Raw genomic sequence first — 26,632 nt, 5'->3', positions numbered from 1 at the left:
AAACCTATATATTGACATGTTTTGCCATTTGAGGTAGAGGAACTGCAACCACAATATTGGCAATATAATCATCAAAGTGTTATGTAAAAGTCATTTAAAATATATAATTGTCAAAGTTGTTTAAAGTTTTTATATATCATCACAAATGACAAATTATACCATATTTCCCCCAGCAGATGGGGGGGGGGGGGGGTGGGGGGGGGGGGGGGGGGGGGGGCAATATTTATTTCAAATAACTGTATTAGTTGCCCTGGTAACCAGTGTCTTTTGCTGACACACATGGAGAGGACTGGTATACAGACAGTCCTGAGAGGGGTTACAGAGTTAGTTGTTTAAAGTGCCCACAGTTAACCTGGGAACTGTGTACACAGATTTCAATGTTCCGGTCTATATGTACAGTAAGGTTAATTAAAAACAATACATAAAATGACATGGATGTTATTCTACAGAAGTCTAATGCTTCAGTTTTAGACAGCAGGCAGACTCGAAACAGTAAAGGACAGACCTTCAGTAAAGATAAGAAGAAGATGAACACATACTTAATAATCCCTGACGGGAAATTCCATTTTCACACAGTCCTGTTCCTGTTTGACACTGCCTCCATCACTTAATGCCATATCCAAACTAATATATAGAGAAGTTTATTTGGGTGTGTTTTCGCAGTCTAAAGTCATAAAAATATATTGAAGCTTCAGATTCATTGCCATTAGTGTAATTAGTGTTAACCAGTGTTATTCCATTAGACTGGAATAGCACTGGATTAACACCGGATATCATAACAATCATTTTTTAAATTGGCTTAAAATAATTGAAGAATTAAAGTAAGACATCGGCATTTGTCATCATATAACCAGAAATGTTCAGCAGTAGCTCATCCAATTTCAATTACGTATCCTTTAATTTTTTTGTCATATATATATTTTTTTGTGTCTATAGCCACAGTTGAACGTAAACTTGAAAATGATCTTTGTCTGTGAGTACTAAAACAGGTAAATGATATTTCTATATAGGCGCCTTCACCCATCACCACAATAAAAAAGAGTAGCTCTACGGGTTCACAGAGGATTACAACCAGGCTGTCTCATGCTCTCGCTTGTCATTGTGCGCGTCAGAGCAAAGGGATGAAGCGGATTGAAGCAACAGCTGCAGACACTGCAGTGGAAACACGCTCGCTGAGATCCCATGCATGCGCTCGTTGTCAGCTCCACTTCCGAGTGCAGGTGAGAAGCATGCTTTTTTCCCCCCTCTGTCGCATAAATTGGACTAATTCTTATTTTATTTCTTCCCCCTATCTCAGTGTTTCAGGTCATAACTAGTTGGATAGATTTATTAATTAGAAGGAACAGTTACTGTGGAGTCGTGCGTAAATTTAAAAGAAGTTCAACAAATTGCTGCGCCTCATAATTAATAATTCTTTTTCTCTCTCTTCTGTACTGGTTCTTCCATCAAATGTTCTTTTTTTCTATTTTATCTTCATTTATTGTAAGCCAAGTGCCTCGACTGTCACTGTTTTTTTTAACGTGCACAAATTAAATCTTTGCGTGACAGGACCTACAGGACAGGAATATTGTGTAGATATATCTTTACAAGAGCCTTTATGGCACCATAACGCACTTGCATACAACAGAATGTAAGGATCACACATAGCTGGCAGCGCATTAAATAAGATGGTTTCTTTCTTTTCTCAGTTTTCACAGTTGAGGATCCAGCAGGAGATGCACATTAAAAATAAATTGAAAACTATAGTGTAGGATCAGACGGGATTAATTCCTCGCATTTGTTTGCAGATTGCGGGGTTAATTATGTTCCATCAGTTGACGGATCAAAACGTGAATGGCAGCTGCCAGGGAGAAATCTCAGTGTGCAACAAGAGCGCTGATGGAGACGCGCTCCAGCTGCCCACTTTCTCCACCGCTGCCAAAGTCAGAGTTATCATCACCTTCTCTCTGTGCGCGGTATCAGCTGTCTGTAATTTGGTTGTGCTGTGGGCTGCCGGCAACGGCGGCAAGCGCAAATCTCACGTTAGGATCCTCATCATGAACCTGACGGTAGCGGACCTGCTGGTGACTTTCATCGTCATGCCCGTGGACGCAGTGTGGAACATCACCGTGCAGTGGCAGGCGGGAGACGTGGCCTGCAGGCTGCTCATGTTCTTGAAGCTAGTGGCGATGTACTCGTGCGCCTTTGTGACTGTGGTCATTAGCTTGGACAGACAGTCAGCCATCCTCAATCCTCTGGGGATCAGCGAGGCAAAAAGGAAAAGCAAAATCATGTTGACTGTGGCATGGACGATGAGCGTCATCCTCTCGCTCCCTCAGGTAAGACGAAATACATTTTTTATGTTCTGGGGGTTCACATCAAATACGTCCATTTCTCCATACTGATTTGCAATCATATGGGGCTTCTTACACATGAAAGCTGCTGGCCTTAACATTTTCACATTACCTTTTAGGTGAGCTCAGGGAACAGCTACTGAAAGTATTTCCTCTGGTGAATCCGGCTGTTTTAGTTTTGTCAAAAACGGAGGAGGGAGTTAATAATCCATGTAAGTCTTTCTAGGGCAAAAAACATGAAATAGCAATGTAAGACAGAACAAGAAAGAGAAACGCAGCTGGGTCACTGACTCTCTGGGGTGACTTGCAGGCAATTTATCAACTTTGTACATTTCACACGTGTACTCTAAATGCCATCTGAAAACAGTTGACTTTAACAGAATAATTTAAGTCTGGCAGTGAATTTGTGGGAAGCAACACACCATAAGTTTATACAGGATGTGTTCCAGAAAATAAAAGGTCCTTGTTACTGGTTTTAAAAGATATGAAATGTGTTCTTGATTTGATATAAAAGGCTGAACATGAAATAAAATTGGATTTCTGATCAGGTACAACATATTGTCAAGACATCATTGACCGGAGAGGCTTTCAGGAGTTGTGCAAATGTCAGGATCGCTTAATAAGTACCTCATCAAGTGTAAGATCATATTTGTGTTTCCTTAGACCCCTCAGATGAAAGAAGTGTGCACTAAGGTAAAACAAGAAGCAGACATCCAAACTTCTCAGACTAAAAGGCTATGATTAATACCTTACGGCCCGGCCGGCCTTTCATTGAGGACACAATATTTCCTCTGGGAATTTGGGGATATTAACCACTGTGAGATGAATTCAGATTGTACAAGCGCAATCCATTTTTCAGGTTTTAAAAAGCTTTTATATTTAGGAGCGAAAAACCTCTAAAAACATGTAACTTGAAAAACAGAAAATCTTAATATTTTTTTTAGTTAGTCACCTCTCTGAGGCCACCTGCAGTTCATACACAGCCCGTCAGAGTCGACAGCCTGTACATTGGAAGTCACTAATAATAATCACAGCCATGAGTCATATTAACCGTTAATTGTATTATTTTAAACTGAAAACATTGTTTTGTGAACAAACAGACCAAACCTTAAAGCAGGGACTGCAGGATGAAAATAGTGCAGATCCAAGCTATCACATAAAGACAAACAACAACAAATGTGGTAAACAGGAGAAGGCACTTAAAAAAACATACTTGAGTAAAGGTAAAGAAATGTAATTTCAAAGTCACTTGGCTAAAACTACAACTTACTCAAAAGTAAATGTTATAAGTCAAAGGTCGAAAGTAGCCAATTATACATTTACTTAATGATACGATCAGTAGATTCCGCCGCCAGAGGGCTCTCAATCAATACTACAGTATCAACAGATGATGTCAAGGCTAACAAGGATTTATAAGAGTTCTCTCTTCTACTCCCCACCTGCGGTAAAAGCAAACTGTGTTGAGTAAAATATGTTTCCAGATGATCTATCCAAGTATCATTTACATTATGTTTTTTATTAAAGCAGCACATACTGTACAACAACAGTATGGCAGCTTTCAGTAGCAATTCCCGCTTTCTTATGTAGCGGTAACATCCTGTATTTCCACGCCAAAAATAAAAACTAGCTTCTTGACAAGAGTTAAGTATCAAAGGTATCTCACATTCAAAGTACTTATAGGCTATATACTAACGAAAAGTACAGGTAAAAGAACATCCAGTTACCTTGCACAAACGTTGACTATTAACAGTTATTGTGTAAAAACAACCATGCTTTCAGTTAAAGGAAATATTATATTAATGTGTTCACTTACTGTATTTTAAGCACTACACATGATAAATAACCCTTTTTACCAACAAAAAAAATCTTCTTCCCTGAAGGACAACTCTAAGAAAGGACAACTTGAAGAATAGGAAAATTCTCATCCACATATGGATGAGATATCAACAGCCCTGAAAGAATTTCAATCTTCTTACTTATTTGCACAGATTTAGAAGGCGCAAAAACCTCACATCCTCTCGTGAATCAGACCCTCAGCCTTTACAAAGCATCACACCAGCTTCAGCGAAGCCAGCAGAAACTCCATATGCAAACATTTAGGCTAAGAAATCGGCCTTTAATTGAGAAATTGGCAAAATATTTAAAGCCTGAGATCTTTACGAATGTCTCTACAGCAAAGTGTGACACATTTCTCATTGGTGTGCTGTTTAACTTGTGCAGGAAGAAGTTCTTCATTTTAGGAGAACTTTAAGCAAGAAGAGCATGTTCATGTTCTGTCTCATCCTTGATGTGCCACATATCTGTCTTTTGTACATCACAACTTTTTTCACAACTATGTTGGAAAAAAATGTACCGTAGTCTCCGTTCCTATGTCAGTTAATATTTCTATTATTTGAATTGCTGCTCCCAATGCAGCCTTCTAGTACACACGACTCTCATTTGATTCATCAAAAAAAGATGAGTAAGTGCTCATTTGTTGGTATGTACTCAATCACTGCACTGGTGGTACAAGCTGGGTATGTTTTTCTGTTTTACATTGGTTTAAATGTGACACGCCAGTATCACACCACGCATAACCATTGCTGTTCTCTAATCCATGAGGCTGAAAAGAGGACTTAACCTAGATGCTTTCAAAGAGCACTTCTATTTCTCAGAGGCTTTTTACATTTCAAATTCAATGCGGTCTCAATGTGTGAAACAAAACTGATACTTTCTTTGGACAACAGAGACAAAAGGATCACTCTGTCTTTTTAACTGAAAGTATAATTCTGTTGCAACAGTCCTAAATCCCTTAAATCTCAGAGATGACAAGATAGGGGACGCAGAAAACAAATTCCATGATTTTAATTCTGAATTGTTTTATTAAATTTCATGACATACCATAACTCACATGGTGTTTATTCATTCTAGTGTAATTCACCTTTGCAGGAGCAAAGTGCTGCACTGAAACATTCAAACATCACAGGTTCAAACATGATGAGAGGAATGCAAATGATTTCAATTAAAACATTTAATTGGCCTGCTCCCCTCCGATCCCTTATTTGGTTCTCTCTCTGATCTATACTAATCTTAAAGGACATCTGGAATTCCATTAAACTCAACTTGGTGGAAATACATAATAGAGATGGTAAACTTTAAACCCTACAAAGTACCAAAACTAATTTATTTAAGGCAATCAGCAGTCTATGGAGAAAAGGAAACACTGGCCAAAGTAAGGAGGATGACCTTGGGACATTCTTGCATTGTATTTATTTTTAACATTGTTTTTTTCTCTTTCTTATTCAACACATTGCTGTGGCTTTTTAGTGAAATGCAAATGATTGGCTATCCTGTTTTATGCTTTGTGTGAGAGACCCCTCAGTTTCTTTGCAATAATGATAATTAACATACTTAGAATCCCTGGATCCCTACTTAAAACACTCTCTTTAAATTGCCAAACAAGAATAATTGTTCACTGCACATATCCTTTTTTGATGAATAGCTACATTAAACTACTGTATGTGCTGAAAGTCTTTGAACAAAGGTTAGACGTGTGAAGTCTGGCACTATTTGGCTGGTTCACAGTAGACGCCAGTGTTATTTTTCAGCCACTGTATATATACAGTAACAAGAAACTGTGCAATGTCGTGAGACTCTAACTTCGCCACATGTGATGATGCCTGATTTAAATTTCCAAAACTTCACCTGCCACAGCTCAAGATTTAGCTTCTAAGTGTAGCTGAAAAAAAGCTGGGGGAGGTGATAGGAAAGACACTGGCATCAATATTTGAGGCTTTCATTTTTTCACATTTTTTATTTTTAGGCTTTTTATACATTTATTTTTTAGAAACAGGCAATGAATACATTTGGAAATCAGAGAGAGAGGGTAATGAGGAATGACATGCAGGAAAGGAACCACAGTCCAGATTCAAACAAAGTAATCACTCGGCCACCGGCACACCCCATCTATTCATTTGAATCCTTCTATGAATAGAAGACTGCTTTGAACAGGCTGAATTATAAGGATTAGGGTTAACCCTAACCAAGACATCAGCAAATATTTTTTAAAGGTCTTTCTTTAGCCTGTCAAGCAATTTATGGTTTGTTGGCAAGAGTGAATGGTCACACAACACCCCAAAGAGAGAGAGGGAGAGAGAGAGGGGGAAAAAGCATACAACTGAAGGACAAAGCTCAAGTGGAAGGTGATACAGCAAAGATCACAACACAAGTCAACACAATTCATTTTTCACAGTTGGAAAGAATCACAAAGGATTTCATTTCTACATCATTTCAAAGGATTCTAAACAAAACATGAATGCCCTGTTCCTCCTCCACAATTATGCAACATAGTCAGTTTCATTCATGAAATGTGTACAGTGGAGAGCGCGATAGACATTACAGTGTAAGACCAGTTTATGAGATTATAATGTAGCATTCATGTTGGTATTTACAGAAACGCTAAGTACGTAAGAGGACATAAATCCATATAGTCAAATATGGTCAAAATAAAATGTTGGTCTGCTGAGGGCTTCCCGTACTAATGAAAATGTTTTAATGTAAACTTATTATTCATCATCATGTCTTCTGCTTCTAGCGTCTCTTATAAGGAATTAACAAAATAATATACGTGTTTTGCCATAGTGTGCAAGCCTGTATGCACGTCCAGGGACAATGGGGGTCCCAAGATTTTATAAAAGGCTCCCTGGAAAAATCAAGACAATGTTATTCACAACAATGTTAATAACATTCTGTATTCACATGATCACAACATCTGCAGCAATAACTTCAATTCTATTCATTTTTTAATTTTTTAATGGTTCAAAACAAATTCCAAAAAAGGGTTAACAAGGTTCTTAGATCACACTGTGATTGATGGATTAGATGTTCTGATCATATTCTTTTATTTTTATAGCCATTGGCCAAAGTGTGAAAAATCAAGTTCCCTTCTCCTTTGGTGCCAATATCTCTCTGTCTCTCATGACAGGAGGCTATACCAAGAAGAACTGACTCTTCAAAACCCATTTCAGCATTTCCTCTCAAGATAGAGAGGCCTCTGTACGCCGCCTTGCATAGTTATGGTTTGCTCCAGCAGTTGTGTCCAAAATAATTAACTCATCTTAGGGTGTATTCACACCAGAAAAGTCCTTTAGTCCGCTTTCATTTGGTTCAGACCAAATACAATGTTTCTTTTTTGGTTTGGTGCAGTTTGTTTTCACATTGCACTTTTTGCAAGAGGCCCAGAATTCATAAACAAAACCACGTGTGCAAAGATCGTTCAATCATTGGATAAGAAGGTTTAGGGCGGGGTAAAGCGGTAATCGCAAGATGAAAGTAAACAATCACGGAGAACTTGCATGCTGCACTTACTGTCCTGGTATTCAGCATTTTAGCAACAATTTCATCCATTTTGTACAAGTACGAAAATATTTAATTGTGTAAAAAATTTTAGATTTATGTGTGGGCAATCAACGGGTGTTATGATATATGTGGCCGAGGTTATGAATAGAAATATGTAGAACAGGGGAAAGGAGGAGGATCAGACTGCCGCGGGGGAAAAGCACCAGGAAAACTGCTGCAGCTGCTGTTCTGTTCATAGTCGATGTGATTTAAAAGTATTGGATAAGAACAGAGCAATGAAACACCAGTGAAAGTGTCTGAAAAATAGAACACGTAGGCAATAGAAACAAACAAGAACACTGTGCTGCTAACAATTATTTCCCTTAATGCGTGAGGCAACGGGAGCCTGTTATGTCCAAAAAGCCGTACGATTTTTAGAGCTGGGTCGGACTGAGGTCTGGTTGCTTTCACACCTCAAACGAACCGTACCAGGGTTCGTTTGGAAGCGAACCGAAGCCACCTCTTTGGCTGGGTCTCGGTCCGGCTGTTTGGTGCGCACCTGAGTTCGATGGTTTGCATTCACACCTACTTAAAAGGTCCGCACCAGGGTTTTAGTTTGTTTCAAGCGAACCAAACAAGGTAGGTGTGAATACACCCTTTAAACAGCCATCTTAATATGCTTTTAAAACCCAAAACCTGCCAAACACTGAATGAAAAACTGCCACCTTTAGCAAAACAAATGGGGCGGCAGTAGCTCAGTCTGTAGGGACTTGGGTTGGGAACCGGAGGGTCGCCGGTTCAAGTCCCGGCACGGACCAAGTCCGGAACCTGGTCTGGTAGCTGGAGAGGTGCCAGTCCATTTCCTGAGCACTGCCGAGGTGCCCCTGAGCAAGGCACCGAACCCCAAAACTGCTCTGGAGCGCTCGCTGTGGGCAGCCCCCTCACTCTGAGACCTCTCCATTAATGCATGTCACTAGAACCCTGTTTGTGCATGAGTGTGTATCTCGGCCTATGTGTGTGTTAGACAGAGTGTAAAAACTGAATTTCCCCTCGTGGGATTAATAAAGTGTAAATTATTATTATTATAATAACAGCTAAACTCAGCGTAGCATTTAGCAGCTTGAGGGACAGACATTTTTAGGACTAGGTGAAAAAGACTAAAACATAGCTAGAAAAGAGTGACTATTCAAAGTGTTTCAATGAACAAGGACACTGTCAATGACTGCAAACAAACTGTCCACAGTGTTTAATGGATGACTTATTGAGACATGTTTTGCCAATGCAAAATAGATGTTCTCATTGCCTATCCACCCCCCAGATCTTCATAGTGGACACACACTGTCTTCAAGTTGCACTTAGCATTGGTAGCTGAAATACTGTAGATTGTGAGAAGTGAAATTGTTGAGCCGGCAGCAACTGCATAGAGAAAAAGCAGGATTTAGCTCAGCAAATAAAGTGGTTCAGTCTCAGATTTAGCTCCAAGGAAGTGCAACATCATTTGATAAAACAGCTGAACATTCTGCAAATGCATCACATTGCAAAAACAGCAGTGGTTAATGCAGACACTGCTTGCTCATCAAAGTTACCCCATGAAAATAGATGAAATTGTGCGATTTGCAATTGCAGTTCATAAAAATGTTGGAAGTTGTGTAAAATAATAATAATAACAATAATAATAATAATAATAATAATGATGATAATAATGATACTAATAATAATAAAACACAAATGATGACAAAAACTGATGATTTGTAAATCATTGAATCTAGCACAACGACAACATGCCAACTTGTTGAAAGTGAAAAATGTTCTTCTTTTTTGGGGGGTGTAATAGCCCATTTTGAATTTGATGCCTGCAACATATTAAACAACAGGACAGGGTTTTATGTTTACAGCTTTACCAAACAGTTTATAAATATATAAGACAATAATTTAGCATATGACAAGTAAGATGCAAACAATAAAAAAAGAAAATATTTGAATGAAATGAAAATTAAAAAAAAAATCTTAGGTGTTTTGAAGTGACATTAACAAAGCAAAACCCTTTTCACACATCTAATAAATCAGGAAATTATCCGTAGAAGCTGTATGTGTGAACATAACAACAGAACTTTTCACTGAGATTTTCACCTTCCGTTTTCTCCTGCCAGACCCCTATAGCAAATGTCTCAGTTTACGAGATGAATAAAGGGTTATTTTATCTATCTTTATCTTATTTCAGTAATCTTATTTCAGTAATTTTTTAGCCAAAAATCCAGAGGGGCTGATGTGAAAACGCGACAGCATATTCTTCAGAGAATTTCACTCAAGCCGATAGGAGGGGGAATGAAGTCTCTGCATATTAACTGCTGCACGTTGTTGCAACTTCTGGATGTTATGTTTGAAAGCAGCCCCGGTGTCAATAATTGGTCCATGTTTATGAACTTGAACTTGTATAGCATTTTTCTAGTTTTCTGACAACTCAAAGCGCTTTTACACCACAAAGCCAACCCTGCCCATTTGGTGGGCTGTGTGTAAGCTGGCTGTCGATAGCTGCGTCAGCTACATTATGGCATCACATGATAGCAGCTAATCGCTAATAGCTAACCCGCTAATGAATTCAACAAAGGAGAAAAACAAAAAAAAAACAATGCTGGAAGACATCCAGCAATTCATCTACTTTCTCATTGGCATGTGGCACCTTATTATAAACAGAACCGAGCTTTGTTTCAGTGAAGACTGTGTGCCACGATGAGAAATAGAGATGAATAAACAATCGGCTGGGTGTTTAACATGTTTTGTTTACCGCTGTTGCTAGGGAATTGACGATTCTTTCAACTTATCAACAAACTGCAGTATTTAGCTCCACCTTTTAGGTCAGATCAATATTCTTGGCACCCCAACAAAAGGGTATCAAAAAGTAAGACGGTATGGGTTGGTAATTTGGGAATCTTTGCCGGCTTTAGTCAATACAAGATGCGCTCTGTACCAAGACGAACCAAACTGAACTGCTTGGTGGAAACCAAGCAGTAAAATGTAAAGTGACAATCAGAAGTAACTATGTGTAGACATTCGTACACTGCAGAGGATGCAGTCGGAGCACCTTTGGGCCCAAGGACACCTAGGGCATAAACCTGCAGAAGGTGGAGAGCAAACCTCCAACAGACTCTACACAGCCGCCCCCTTATTTGGGACAATGACCAAACAACAATCCATTGCAGTGTGTGTAAAGTAAAAAAAAAAGAAAAAGAAAAACGATGTAATGTTTTTTCTTCTGTATCAGCAGACATTTAACAGGATGAATCATATTTCATTCACATCTACTCTACACTCCTGTATCAGGAGAGTTGTTGAGAACATTGATCATCCTTTTATAAAGAGCTTCTTCTGTGGCATGATGTACTGAGAGCTGAAATCTTTCAGGCATCAAACATTATGTCCTGCGGTCAGAGACCGGAAATCTTTCCAGATGAGTTGTAAACTGTAGCCTGAAGCTTTCAGGCAAAAAACGTGACCTGATCTGTCAAGCTCTGTGGCTCCTCACAGTTTTATGTTAAATGTAGTGGAAAAGCTTTTAATTAGAAAGATAAGTGCTTGTGAAGCTGCCTACACAGAAATGTGGTTGGTTAAGATGCAAATTTGTTTGAACATATTCAAGAGTTCATTACCTGTAAAGTCTAATGTAAAGCCTGATCTTCTCGAGTCAGAGTGTATTCCTATATGGTTTAAATGGCTGTTTGTTAACCACAAAGATATGGTCGTGACTCTGCTCAGCTTTCAATACTCACACTGTAGAAAGCAGGCTAAATATACCGTGATTTCGTGCCTTCACTCATCACGTGTCAAACTGTACAAATCATAGTGTGTCGTTAAGGATTTTTCTCTTTCGCATTTCAGAAAAGAAAAATATTGGATGGATATGTACCCTATGAATGAATTAAACGGATGTAATTCTTCTGTATATATCTGGAATTACAGATTTTCTGACCTGAAAGGTGAAAAAGAAGCAGCTTACTCATATTTATTTATGTCAACTCCTAATTGGCAGTGTTGATTCTTTTTCCCTCTCAATATTGAAAGTGGTTGGCCCAGTCTTAGTTTTCCGCTCTGCTGCTGTGGGTCAGACTGATTTGTGCAACATGTTGATATTAGCGTTATAAAGGGTTTGTTAACATTGTAATGCTGATGACGATTGTCAGAGGAGCACACGTAGCAGTCTGCAGTGCTTTGTAGTTAAGGCAGCTGCCTCAACTGCTCATGTCCTCCACCTTAACTTCTATTGTAGAGGAAAAAAGCAATGTTTAAATATCCTACTTCATCTCTATCTGAGATCCAACAGTGGCTTCCGGATGCTTGGATCCTTTGTTCAACTCACCCCCCATGATTTTGTCAGGCGTGATCTGTGGATCATTCGCTGTTTAAATAGAAAGTAAAATTCAGTGTTTTTAAAATATATTTTTATATAAGTGTTCACTGGCTTTTACACAGAAAAATGGCTGCTGTGGTTGTGACAAAAACTTACTTATATAGCCACTATATTGCTGTTGCTATATAGCCTCTTTTGCTGTCTGATTACACAGCATGTGCCCCCTGCTATAAATACAGGAATTAAGGTCCAACCATAGACACAAGGCTTGAGACGCCTTTGATGATGCTAGGCGGGCAGGAGGTAAGGAGCATGGAGGAGGCAGAACGGAGGGTCTGAGAAGGTATGTAGGTGTGAAGGAGATCAGAAAGGTACGGAGCTGTGAGGTTATAGAGAGCAATGAAAGTGCTCTGCATGTAAGAAAGGTGCCGCTGTGTTTGTGTGGGTGGGTAAGACAACAGAAGCGGAACAAAAGTAAAATGACCATTTTAGAGTTTTTGTTGTATTAACTAAAACAAGTTAGAAAAAAAGCACAGTAAGTAGATGTACAAACCTAATAAAAAAAAGCTCCAAGGCCCAAGCTCTAAAGTTTGGTCCACAGCTACTTGTCTTTTGAGTTCTAAAGAAGTGAAATAAAAGTGACGAAATCTCTGTGTAAATGTTCTATAAATCATCCATATTAAATGCACAGAGAAATGTGACATGCATATGAAGAAAATCATTGATATTCTCTGGCTGTAGGAACAAGACAGAGACTGGGAGCTGCAGATTAGCATACACTTGCTAGTATGATTCAAAATATCGTCCAATCTCAAGTGTATTACTGCAACTATGATTTAATACTGTCACACACTAACTGGTGTCGGGGAAATGTTATTTCAGGCTCTTTGAAAAGCTCTTTGTTAATTTAGGTTGTACATTTCTTTCAGTTTGATGTTGCTGTGTCTCCCCTACTGCTGCTGGAAAAGGGCAATAGGTCTCTAATTTGTCATTTGCCATTATTAAGAATCTGAAAATGAGAAACAAATTTACCACAAAAGAAATGTGTGTGCAGCACTGAGCTGAGACTGGTACAGACAAATATGAACTCTCCACTTAGATCTGTTTCTTAGCGTGCATGCTTCTCGTTGTTTAAGTTTGTGTTTTTTTTAATAAGCAGTAGCATTGAAGGTGACAAGTGGGTGTGGAAACATGTAGTTTAATCACACTGAAGGCACGTTGCAGCAGGTCAGACAGAATCAATCACAATCAGTCAGTCCTCCCTCTCAGGCTCACTTTACACTCATAGTAACAATGGGACCATTGTTGACCAGATGGACCACTCCACTTTGAGCTCCACCTTTCAGCTCCACTTTTCTCCCTCATTCTGTCAAATAAATACATTGGTATAACACAGTGATATATTGTTTAATAAGTCAACCTTTTGGAGAGGACTTTAGATTTAAAAGACTCTGTAATGACAAGTAACCAAATAAACTGAGCGGTGGGTTTTTCGCGGAAAAGTCTGTATGAGGTGCAACGCCTTCAGCATAGTGTGGCTGATCTCATAATAACAAGATCCTGATGTCATAATCACGAGATCCTGATCTTGTGATTAAGATATAATGTGTCTTTTATTTATTATATATATTTTTATTGTTACAAGACTCCTGTACCTTTCTGTCAAATGACAATGTGGTGGATTTTTTAAAATGATTGCTTTCTACAAATTCTCCAAGATTTAACATCAGCTGTTTGGATTTTTAGGACACTCTTTAAATTCTAATTGAATTAAAAAAAAATTAAAATAGAACTCTATCCAAACCCTGAACATACAAGGCTTGGTCATATGCTGGGATTTTGTAGTGATAAACAGTGATTCACAGTGACCAAACCAACACAGTAGGACATTCAAAACGGCTCCTGACAAAATTGCCAGGAGCAATGCTGCTGCTGCTGTTTCTTTTTCCTCAGATCATTGGCTGCTGGGTCCTATTAAAATTCTATTCATGTTTAAGCCTTTAGGTTTGATACATGTCTGTGATCTGCTCTCTGTTCAAATGATAACATGTCTCTTCATGAACATCCTAAAACCTATTCTACCTCTAGAAAATTGAATTACATCAATAAACAAGGCACATAGAGGTTGTAGGACATGAATCACTGGGGAAATGAGGTGGACTTAGTGGTTCTAAGGCTGCTTGTGGTACCAAAGGGTAGGCTACTTGCGATTCCTAAACATCAGATGCTAATTCTCTCTTCATGGTTCATCTAAGGTATATGAGTAGAGGGCGGTTTTCAGGCAGCAACTTGACCTGATGGAACATAGCCTTGATATTGTCCCTAACTGATACAGGGTATTGGCAAAAATGAAGGAGGGCCCCAAGGGAGGTTTTGAGGGTTGGCAGGTTTCAGTGGGGAGTGATAAAACTGGGTATTATGAACATTAGGATTGAGCAATGATTGACAACAGCTTGACTCTTGGTAGTAACAGTATGGCTGATCTGTTGCTTACAGAGTAGTTGCTCCAGTTGATATCGTTGAAAATGTTGGTTTGAAATCCTCTGCTGTTGAGGTTTGGATTATCACCAACCAGGGAAGTCTTTTGGATTACAGGAATTCAGTGTCAGTACCAAGAGTTTGCCTTAAAGGTGGCAGAACTCAATGAAAATCAATCTCTCCAATTTTCAAAAGCATCTCCAACATGCTTCCTATTTTCTCCAAGTTTCTGGTTGGGACCCGTGGAGCTTATAAAATAAATGCAGAGACAGGTAGAATCAGTAACATCATAATAGTTTGCCTGCCTGCCTCCATTGCTTCAACACCTGTTGGGTAGTCATTTGCCTGGTAAACCACAGGGTGTCCAAAACAGCCTTGTGGTTGCGCCTTAAATAAACAATGCTGATGTAGAAGTGCAAAGTCCTGCAGTTTTCCAAGTGTCTGATTGAAGCTGGCTGCAGAAGCACCAAAAGTCACATTCATTACATGTCCATTCAATAAAACTCTTTTTTAGCAGAAATCAATAATCTTCTGTTACACACAAATTGTTTACAGCCTTGTTTAAAACAAAATGAGTCTGATGAGTTCATGTCTGAATTTTTTTTGACAACATAGGTTTGTCAAGAAGCTAAAAACTTATCTTAGTTGCAGCTTTAATTAGTTAGGTTGATTGAAAGGGAGAGATCGTCAGAGATGAGTTGGGGGTTTTAATAGTGGCACCTGTGATTGCAGACACACCTGTCTGCAATGATGAATCCAGCAGGGGCCGCCATCTAGGAAGCATGGAAAGAATTTATGTTATGTAATCCACTGGCCTATCAAATTAATAAATAAATAGTTACGAGTAATTAATAGAATTAATAAAATATTTTTTTGGAATAATGCCCCCAAAAATTCTTAAAAATACACACAAATTGATTGTGTTATGTTTTGATGATATTTGTTTCCCCATGTTTTTCATGAGCAAATCTAAATAAGACATTGTCATTGTAGAGCGGCACGTCTGTAGACAAAACACTGACTTGTGTTTTTTGACTTTTTTTCTTTTCTTTTTTAAGTAATTGAAATGAAAACCAAGGCTGTTGTCTGTCCCATGAGGCTAGCTACATGTGTCCACTAGACTTACAAATAGAAACTATCCTTCCCTTCAAAGAGGATGAGGATTTTACATAAACCCCAAAAAGTGAGTGTTAGGAGCCCAGATGTCTCATGGGATTGTTTTGACAACAAGATTAATGTTTTCGGAGACACAGACAGCCAAAGGCTTTTTATGTTCAATACAAAATATTGCCTGTCAATCTCTTTTATTAACACAGGCCCCAAAGTCAGTCTATAAAAAATAAAAGTTTAGCTTTTAAAATGACAGGGATACATTCAGTTCTTACTGACAAAGCCAATTACTTCCATCTTATTTATTATGTGTGTCTAACAGCCCTTCACATTTCAGTCAAAAAACGTTGAATATCTCCTTGAATCTCTAAATACACTGTGTCAAAAGGAAGTATATAGGAATAGAAATACTGTGTCACTGCATATAAACAGCAATTTACAATTGTTATTGAACAACACAAACATGGACTAAAATCAATGGATGATGAGCAGCCATGTAAGGCCAGTTAATGATAGAGATTTGATTCAAGTGGATTGCTTATGTATAGAAGGGGGGACTGTACTGAGCCACCAACCCTGTACATATTTATTTACAACCTGCTTTTTCTCATGATTTTGCCTGCATGACACAAATGTTTGTATTATAGATGTATTATGGGTTCTCTCACTTCAGCAAATGCACTCAAAGCTCCCCCCCCCCCCAATTTCAGTTGCATATTACTACTATGAGGTATGATTAAGTTACTGTTTCTGACATTTTCCACATGATTTCAGAATTGGGTGACGTTCATCCGCACAAGTGACAAAATGTATTGTAAACCCTGTTAACAGCCTTTCTCTCATCTTAATGAGTCCCAATGGAGGTGCAAGCAAGAGACACAATTTATATTTACCAAACAGGAAGTCCAATTTTACTCCAGCATCAATCTGAGCAGCAATTACAGATGCACGTGTCTCCATTGAACTTTAATGTGGCTAGATAATTTAAATAGCAGTTTTAACAAGTAGGACATGATGCCTTATGACTCCTGTGCCAATTATACTGATTACTGAGTGTGACTGAAACAATTACATTTGTTTTTTATGCAAAGAAAGCTATGCTACAGTGAGTGTCTCCTCCAGGCCGGATCAAATGGGTCTATTGTTTGCCATGACTTTGCGATGTAAAATGCAATAATTGCAATGCAATGTATAAAATTGATGCAGAGAGGGTGTTACTATTCTTTTTCAAGTTTAATAATATAAAACTCATATTAAATACTGCTGTTTAACAGGATCTGGAAGCAAACTTTTGCTGTTTTTTAAATCAATAATTTGATTGGGATAGACATGATAACAGAGAATTCCACTAGTGACTTAGAATTATTAGTGTGCAGTTTCTCCGCCTTTGATGATGATGGGTAGATGATGAAGAAATATCCACTGACACTGACTTGCTTGTATAATAAGAAAATGATTTACAAAGACAAGAACAGCATATATCAGGCTTTCCGGTCAGCACATTTATGTCCTACTTTGGACTTAGTTCAACAGTTAGCATTCAGGTCCACGTCATCCTCCACATCCTGCCCTCTTTTACCTTCTCTGGGCAGCACAGAGACATGGGGGTAACTTCTATTATTTCATCTCTTCCTACACCCGATGAGTCAATCATCTATGTTACATCCAAACAATACCTAGCTGTTATCATACACATTCCTAAGGAAGGAGTACCTCAAAGAATCTACTTCAGACTCTTTGGTGTTAAACCAAACTCTTCCTTAAGAACACTAATTGCTTTATTAAAGTTCACATTTTAGCAGAACATCTATAGTTCCCATCATTGTTTATATCACACTGTATAGCAACTATAATTCACCTCAAGCATAAACTACATTGTACTCCTTTTGTTTTACTGCTAACTAATGGTCTTTAGGTTCACTTTTTCATCATTTTCATTGCTGTCCTTTTATAACCTTAGCCTTTTTTGTATATTTTCTTCCAACATATTTGAAGTAGAGATATCAACCAATCAACCTCTAATGTTACTCTCCCTGTCTTTCCATGCAGATAATTATATTTCACAATGTAACCATCACAGTCCCAGAAAACTTCACCCAGTGCACCACCCATGGCAGTTTTGTTCAGCACTGGCAGGAGACTCTCTACAACATGTTTACCTTTGTGTGCCTCTTCCTCCTACCTTTGGTCATCATGATCTTCTGTTACACAAGGATTCTCATTGAGATTTCAAGCCGCATGGCAAGGAACAATCGTAAGTGTGGTGTTTCTGAAAGATTCTGGGATGGAAATACGTGTTCTGAGACCCAAGGGGTGGTCAATGAAAGAATATTTTTTTCTCTCTCTTTCAGTGGTGTCAAGAGATGTTCACCTACGTCGCTCGCACAACAACATCCCTAAAGCTCGAATGAGGACTCTTAAGATGAGCATTGTCATTGTGACATCATTCATCATCTGCTGGACCCCTTACTATCTACTGGGCCTGTGGTATTGGTTGTTTCCAGAAAAAATGGAGGAGACAGTCTCACATTCACTGACTCACATGCTGTTTATCTTTGGCCTCTTCAATGCCTGTCTAGACCCCATCACTTATGGTCTGTTCACGATTCATCTCCACCACGGTCTGAAGAGATGCTGTCGGAACTCAAACACAAGGACCGAATTAGACAACAACACCTGCCTTGTGCACATGACCCGTCTGTCGTCTCACCGGCAGACTGCCTCAGGTGGCAACAATTTAGACAGAGAGGAGGGAAATAACGGCAACAGCACGAAAAGTTGTTCAAGACCAATCATCCCAATAAGCAAGATGTAATGGCTTCAAGCATTGTAATAATAGGAATATCTGCTCCTGCCAGTGAGTGTTAAGTTCAGCCTCTTTCTCTAGATAAACAGATGAATGATTTTGCTTTGAAATTCTAAAGCTGAACAAAAAGTAAATGTTCTTTTGACTGGCGAGTCTCTTTCGTCTTGTTTCACTGATGTAAACGACACTGTATTATTGGTCAGACATGGTTTGTTCATCCATCCATCTGTCACATATCATCTCTTGGATACTACTGTTCAGACGTTTCATGTCCCCTGCCATCATAATGGGTTTAAAAAACCCTTTGAATGACAGATTGAGAGGCAACAGCACCCTGTACTGTACCCAAAATAAACACAGACAAACACTCAACACATAAACAACTGTTGATTTTTATGTCCTTTGTTATTTTATGTGCAAAAAACCCCACAGAAATAAAATTGTGAACAAGTGATCAAGGATAACTAAAAAGAAAAACAGGATTTTACTGAACTGTCTGTACTAAAGGCATTGAAGGCTTGAGAGAGATTTGTCACTTGAGTAATTACCTTGTTACCTTTTGTTTATTTTATTGTGTTTTGCATGCTGGAGTGTTGTTGGGACAAAACCCTCTTAATTTAACTGCTAACTGTCTGGAAACTGCTTTTGTTATTTGTAGTGCTCTATGTGCAATGTTAAAGACTGTGATTTGCTTCATGACACAAATGAATGTTACCATTTCTCATTATTGACCATTATGGCCTTTAAAACAAATCAATCAGTTCAATGTATTGAGTGTACCTGTGTAGCATGAAGTTGATGTGTTATTGATTGTGTCATTTGTCCAGGACTGATTCTGTAATTACTGTTTTGCCCAAACTTCACACTGGAGAAAAAGCTAAAATATTCTTGATTTTCATGCTTTGGTATATTTTCTTAACATAGCTGGAAGTGTTACAGTATCATTTTGTGTATTGTATGGGTTTTATTGTAGAAAACAGTGTAATTTAGCTTTTAAACTTGTAATTCTGTGATCTTGGTATCTGGTTATTTAATTTTGTGATGTTGTTCTAACAGCATAAAAGAAATTATGAATAATGTTGTAATGTTGACTTACAATGTGTTTATTCTAAGAATAAAACAATCACCCCTTTCCTCTGCACTTGGTGTCAGAATGACCAGCTTCAGTAAACTTTGTAATAGTTTTTCTTATCTGTTCCTAATGGCTCAGTAAAATAAAAATAAATGGAATGATGATGCCTTAAGTTTAGGCTGCGGACTAAACTTAGTCCGAATTTCAATAACACTGCATAGGTGCATGCTTGCTATTGGATGCTATGAATACTGGCACTGGCATTATGTTCTAAAGAGTAATGAATGTCGCCAAACTTTCATCACCAGTTTAAATACATGTTTGGTTGTAGTGCACTAAAGACAACACAGATTGCCTACCAGCCAGTGTCGTCAGCATCCAAAATGAACAATCTATCTAATGTAATAAAACAAATGTGTTAGCTTTGCTTTTAGAAATATGCTTGTATAGTATTTTTTTTTTTTTACCAAAAAGTTAATTTTAGACACTGGTGGGAGGAAATTAAAAGTAACATTAAACAGTGATTTGTGACAGACAACAGCTGGATCCCCCAGTCTTTAACATTGTTCGCTCTGATGCTCAAGAGCAGAGTTAGCACCTCATATAGCAATCAAGTTACCTTGTATTCTTCCATCTCCAAGTTTCAGCAAATAACAGGAACAATAAGCATGTTTTTCTTTCAGGCTGTCTGGGTCTTTGACACAGGCGATATGCTAGAATGGTTTGACTGCATGTCCATTATTACAGGTCTTGCTGCTAAACGCATATTACCTGACTCACTTGTATAAAGACCTAGATGATAAAATGAAGCAGGCTGTGGATTGTGCTTAAAGAAGTGGCTGTTAACACTTGATCAGTTAAAGCTAAGTTCATTCATTGGCAACATTTCATTTCCTACAAATCCTTCATAACATAAGTCCCTTGTTATAATTATAATGTTGAAATTCTTTTAGTGTGAAAGAGCAATATCCCGAAATGTTGTGTTTTCAGCAGGGGAAAAAAGTACTTAGAACCACACGTTAAAATAGAAGCTATAATGCACTACTAAACACACTGATTTATGAACGTATTTTTCTGGGCATTCTGAGCATCCTCTCAGAGAGCTCCTATGGCTTAAACAATCCTAGCAAGGATTTTTAGCCTTGGTGTGATATAGAAACTGTGACCAAGGAAGAGACAGAAACAACAGTTGACAGTGAGGAATGTGTGGTTGACCCCATTGCTAGGTATGACGAATTTCAGAAGCTGTGATTGAATAATCCCCCAAACAATGGAGGAAAGACAATCATATAATCTAGACATTTATCGTGTAGTTATGAACACTATGAAATTAGCATTTGTGTGATAATATTTTTGACTTACTTGAAAAGTATAAAGCCTACAAGATGTTTAAAATAACATACTTGTGCACAGCTTCTTCACCTGCTCATCGTTACATCAGCAGATGAAGCGCCTTAATTAGAAATTGGATGCACCTGTGGAGGAAACATGTAGATAAACTCAACATGCACGATCACTTTGTACTAAAAAAAAGTCCGAGAAGGAGTGAAATGTCTGCAATAATCATTTTAGTCGGTTTAACCCAAATATAATAATAATATTATTTAGTCTAGTGTTTGGAGAAAATGCACAAAAATGAGTTAAATACAGGCCTTTTTGAAGTGGAGGGAAAAAAATCTTACCGTTTCCTGGAGTGTGAAAAAATGTAAAAAAAACATGTGGATGCTGTTTGCAAAGTGGTCTTAGACCTGTAACTTTCAACCTCTAAGAATCACTAAAAAGGTTTCCCATCTATTTCGCTCGAAGGCAGAGGTGAAGAGTTCATTCTTGATTTAGGAATCAGCAATTCTCGAAGCATTAGGAAAGGAACTTGTGGTTTCAACATGTATTTCTTAAAGGCACTTCCATCCTTAGCCCCCACAAAGAGTTTTCAAGCCTTTAAACATTTGTCCTTTGACTGAATCACTGGTTTACATCAAAACTTCTAACCTGCAACACCAGCAACCTCAGCTGTTATGAGTCCATCTGCACATCTTATGAGGATTAACACTGTGATGATAAGCCGATTTAGTTCTGTGACTATCAAAGCGTTTTTGAAAAGATGTTACGCAGAAGTGATATGGAATAAAGTGACAGGGTACAATACTGAATCACTGTCTTTTGGGTTTAATGAGGGATTTAATCGGAGTTAACATTCTTTGATACTAGCTTATCTCGTCCACTGTTCACTTTCATATAGGTGATGTTAAGTCATTTTTTGCTATTTGTAAGATGAAGGTGTAGTGAGGACTGTATCAACCAGGGGTCAATTTTTAATAATGTGTAATCAAATCAAAAGACAATCAAATTACCATGTTATAGATGTTTTAAATTGCAGTCAGTTCATCTCAAATGCAGCTCTATTGGTACTCATAATTATGCAAAGCAGCTTAACTGAGACGAGTTGATTCACTGCAGATGGAAAGCTATTATTGAGATAATTCAATATTATGTAGTATGAAAATTAGCATTCTGATACATCAGATCAGTCTACAGTCCTTACACTTGTTGCTTGTTTAGCATGCTGCCTTTCATACAGAGCAAAGAGGATCTGCATGAACCCTTCTTAATATAATGGTTGTTTAGAAATAGGATACTTTAATTTCGCTAAGCACTTTTGGAAACATGGAGGAGTAGTTCTTGCATATGGAGTGCAAGTAATGCGACTTGTCATAAATAAAGGAGACAATGATTCATCTTGTCTCCTGTTATTAAGACAAATTAAAAGTCTCAATCTCCTACACCTTGTTTTTCCCAGCAGGGAGTGGGGCCTGCCTGCTGAACCTCATAAAACAAAAACAGACAGGATGGAGATGACAGAGGATGACAGGTACATCTTTAGGTATGCGCAGTGAAATACTTGTTGGGCACCCAGAGCACATACATCATGTTTCAGCAAATGATGAGGTTATTAACCTTGACACATCCCCCTCAACAGAATCGAAATGCTGAGACACCATCACCCCCATCACAACCAAAAACCTGGCAGGAGGTGTCCTCGCCTGTCACAGGGACAGGGTTAAAAAAAAAAATCTCTCATGCTCGGTAGGTCTGGCATTAGGAGCTAATGTTTACCCAGGAAATGGAATCACAGAACTAATGGCTAGTTATCTGGGTGGACCCCATACTAGGCAAAATCTTTCAGGTCAGCAAAAAGGCCGTTGGAGGAGACTTGACAGTAAAATGTGACTTTTTTTTGGCAATTATATCAATGTGTAGGGCACAAAAAACAAACAGGAGAAAAATGTAAAATTGGGAAGAGCAGAAATAAAATACACTGGAGGCAAAGACACAAGTATTTTCTGCTACACACGCAGCAATCCAAGATATTTAAATAGTGTGATCTCCGAGCAAGAGGTATAAATAAACTTCCTGTATCAAACCTCAAAAAGGTACTGTTGCGCTTCAGTGAATTGGTTTCAACAGCATTGAATAACAAAATAATAATTTTGTTTTTCTGAAAGTTAGAAACAGCTCACTAAACAAGAGTCAGAAGACATTTATTCAGCCCAAAAATGGGAGCTAGAACAGCATCTAAATTTCAAAGCAAATACAAGATATTAATTATATTATCGATAAGGATATTTTCATCTTTTTCACTTTTACTCTGGTAATCTTCTTGAATATTCAGTTGGCATCATATTTCAAGAACAGCCTAGGTTTAAGACTCTTTGGCCCATATTAGCATAAGGTTAAAAGGCAAGTCTGCACACCAGCTGTTTCCCACACAGTCAGGTTTAGCTTCACCGCTGAGTCTATTTCATAAACAGCTAAAGTGACTATTTGTGACACATGCACCCACCTTCTTTACCTCATACCTCAGTGCAAAAACAGTAGACCTACTTATCATTTTAATTAGGAAAATGTTTAGGGAACTTCAAAGATAGCAGCAACTCATAACCATTTTCAATTTCACACTCCTCTTCCTCTCAGTGGCTCCGGTGAGTAAAGTCAACAGTCTCCGGTGGGTACAAGTGCTCTACAACTGATTCTCTCTATGTTACTGCACCCTCATCAGGCTGAAACAAAACTTTTAAAGGTAGGCTTGTTAATTTTCTCCAGATACACTTTTTAAGATTTTGGTTGAAATTGTCTTTAGGTCCTGACAGAAATGTGCTCTGAGAAAGAAACAAAGAAAATGTGTCATCTGTAGCAGAAGAAAACTTTCGACCAATGTCTGTAGTCGGTGCAAGTTTCATGAACTAATTATGCCACCCTGTCTCCCTCCTCGTTCTCTACCCCCTGCATTCACGAGCCCACACTCAAAGCATAGCTGAAATCCACTTCTGGATCGATGGCACAAGTACATTTAAGAGAGGAGTGTGGTTTTTCAGTCAGCACAGAGGGGAGGTTGTGGTTGAAGACAGAGCATGGGAATGCTACTTTCAAAATCACCTGTATAATGCACATTTTATTCAATTACTTTTCCCTCATAACAAAGTCTTCTGATGGGAATATTAAATAGATAATTTAATTAGGCATGGCACCTGGTCTGATGTAACAGGTTAATTTTGTGTTTTAATAAAACCACTCATATTGAACACAATTTGATCAGGTAAGATTTCTGAAAGTTTACTTTGCACTGCATTGATGAAGCCTCAAAGCTGACTACTTCTTGTCAGCTTTGAGATTGGCAGTTGACTGAGGCTCTTTTAACAAAACATTGAAGATTTTAATATTTTGCTTCCTCCCCGATTTGCATTATTGCTTTTGAAAGAGTTCTTGACATATAGCCGATTGTTCTCATGCCATTATAAATGCTACCTGATTGGCTGTACCAAGGAAATTGTGTGCCAAGAGCAGGTTGTTGAGTAAAGCTTTTATGCCTCCAAACTAAACTCTTATTGTCAATATAAACTGAAGCATTTGGCCATCTGATATTTGGCTTTACCTGATCTGGGAAGTTCAATCCATTTCTGGGGAAAATATATTTAAATGGTACATTTAAAATGGTAAATGGACTTCATTTGTAAAGTGCTTTTCTAGTCTTCAGACTACGGTACTCAAAGTGCTTTAACACCTCATGTCACCCAATCACTTCCATTCACACCCTGATGGCAGAGGTTGCTATGTAAAGTGACCATCCTAAAGTAGCTATCCATTCATACACATTCCTATGGCACCGAAGAAGCAACAAGAGAAACTGGGGTCTTACCCAACGAAACATTGGATATGTGGCTGGAGGAGCTGGAGATTAAACGGAAACTAGACTTTCCGGTTGAGAGATGACAGACTCTACCCACTGATCCACAGCTACTACATTTTCACAAATGCAGATGTCTTTATTTTTATGAATATTCACAGAATAATTTTGAACTTTATATAAGAGTTGACACTCAGATTAACTAGATTCATAATCAATGTTCAATTTAAAGGTTGATTAAAAAGCAGCGTGATAAATGAACCAACCGAGCTATTCAAAATCTAGGCTGACATTTTCTACTCACTCACTGAAGACGTTGTTTTCCTCCTTCATGTTCATTATTGTTGTTTACTGAGATCTTTTGTTGTGGCTTTTGTGTTTGTGACACAGTAAGAGATGCACTCAATAATTCAATATCAACTATTAACCTACTGTGTGCCAATTCCTGTAGAGTGAAGAGCTTTAGAGGTTTTGAATATATGCTCAAGGGGAAGTTTGAGCCAAACGCAAGGCTGACTGCTATTTTTCATTTGTTTTCAATTGGTATGAGCATTTTTTTTTTTTACTATTGTCTACGAATGACTTTTTTTTAAAAGCAGAGACATTGTAAAGGTATCTTTTGACAAGCACAGCTGTGCGAATGCTTCTATTCATTGAAATGATTTAAAGGCATTATTCCTGAAGGAATTCCCAGCTTGGTACTGAAGAAGAGTAACCATATTATGACCACAAATGTACAGCAGGAAACCCATGTAAGTATGGGTTCTGAGAAATACAAATATTTAAGGGCAAAAAGGTGGTAAGTAGTCCTGCTTTCATATACCAACCTGAACCATTGTGTAGCTGGCATTGGTATAGTGAGGCGGCATGAGAGCTGAACGGTACATCTCCTTTCTACAAAGACGCTCTATGAAACTCTTCTCTAAGCTCTGCATATTTAAAGCTAGTTTAGCTGATAAATATTATATCTCGCTGTTGATGAGGTATTGTTCATAACCATTTTTCAAAAACAAATGTCAGAGAGGACAAGGCTCCTTAATGACTGATAAGACTCTGTGCTTGTTTGTGGATCCAGTAAGCCACAACTTTTCATCAATGCATTGAGTCCTTGAAAACCTCTTTTCCTCTTGAGCTTACTCTTTGCGGTATAAGGCGCTCCTTCTCGCCCTTCTTGTCATCCCTTCCAGGCTTGGCAGGCCTAGAAAAAAAGTGATTAAAGCTTCTAACGCTGGGATGAGAGGATGGTTGGATTACTGACTTCCATCTCTTTTCAAAACATGTAAAAAAAAATGGATCGTAAACAACCAATAATGCTCTCATTAATTTTATTTTTCCTGCATGTATTTCCTGTTATTATTCAGTATTTTAACCTTAACGATGCAAACATCATTTTAAAATGTAGCCTTTGTGTGGAGTCTATTATGTGTATTGTGATATGATGTGAATTTATATGTTTTATTGTATTGTGTATGTATCCTGTGTTGACCTGCCCAGAGACTGCAGATGGAAATTAGCAAACTGCTATAATAATATATAATATAATATCGAAGTTTACCTCTGTGAGATTATAGTTATTGTTTGTACATGGTCCCTGTCAACTAAACAACTACACTAAACTAAACTAAACTACTTCATATGTATAAACACATTATTCTCCAGTTTTTTTGGTATTTGGACATCATTTCTCTTTGCCTTGGCATTAGAACCATGGCATCAAGATTAATGAATACAAAGCCTCCATCTGTGTTGGGATATGTTCACATGCTGATAAGAGCAGGCCTTATTCTGACAATAACCCTGTCTCTTGCTTAGTAGTCAGCAGCTCATACAATTTTCATCAGAAATCACATGCACACGAGCAGCCTATATAGAAATGATGCAGTAAAAGGCTTATGTATTGCTTCTGTATTTGTTGCCACAATGGCCCAGATGATACTTATAGTACATGTACTGAGATAGAGATTTCTTCATTCTACTGAAGGAGAGGCAC

The 26,632-nt window shown here is 38.1% G+C and overlaps 1 protein-coding gene across 2 annotated transcripts; it reads left to right on the top strand.

The window, feature by feature from the left end:
* The first annotated feature begins 1,140 nt into the window (after nucleotides 1–1,140).
* Nucleotides 1,141–18,807, top strand: gnrhr4 (gonadotropin releasing hormone receptor 4). Of its 2 annotated transcripts, none has more exons than XM_079346365.1 (4): nucleotides 1,141–1,220; nucleotides 1,689–2,318; nucleotides 17,632–17,836; nucleotides 17,934–18,807. In XM_079346365.1, exons 2-4 carry the CDS (start codon nucleotides 1,803–1,805, stop codon nucleotides 18,395–18,397), a joined length of 1,185 nt encoding a protein of 394 aa, XP_079202491.1. In that variant the 5' UTR covers nucleotides 1,141–1,220; nucleotides 1,689–1,802; the 3' UTR covers nucleotides 18,398–18,807. The 2 variants fall into 2 exon arrangements, with proteins under 2 accessions (XP_079202491.1, XP_079202492.1); XM_079346366.1 differs by having other exon boundaries at nucleotides 1,164–1,220; nucleotides 1,788–2,318.
* Nucleotides 18,808–26,632: the final 7,825 nt, after the last annotated feature.

Source organism: Symphodus melops (assembly GCF_947650265.1).
Source record: "Symphodus melops genome assembly, chromosome: 6".
Taxonomy (NCBI): Eukaryota; Metazoa; Chordata; class Actinopteri; order Labriformes; family Labridae; genus Symphodus; species Symphodus melops.
The sequence above is the reverse complement of the archived record's forward strand: the minus strand, read 5'-3'. Positions and strand labels throughout refer to the sequence as shown.

Bases quoted from the DNA above. Each gene is read 5' to 3' on its own strand.
- gnrhr4 (XM_079346365.1), top strand. From the start codon at position 1,803: ATGTTCCATCAGTTGACGGATCAAAACGTGAATGGCAGCTGCCAGGGA. The intron at 2,319-17,631 runs GTAAGACGAAAT...CTTTCCATGCAG, and splicing joins TCATCCTCTCGCTCCCTCAG to ATAATTATATTTCACAATGT. The intron at 17,837-17,933 runs GTAAGTGTGGTG...TCTCTCTTTCAG, and splicing joins CCGCATGGCAAGGAACAATC to TGGTGTCAAGAGATGTTCAC.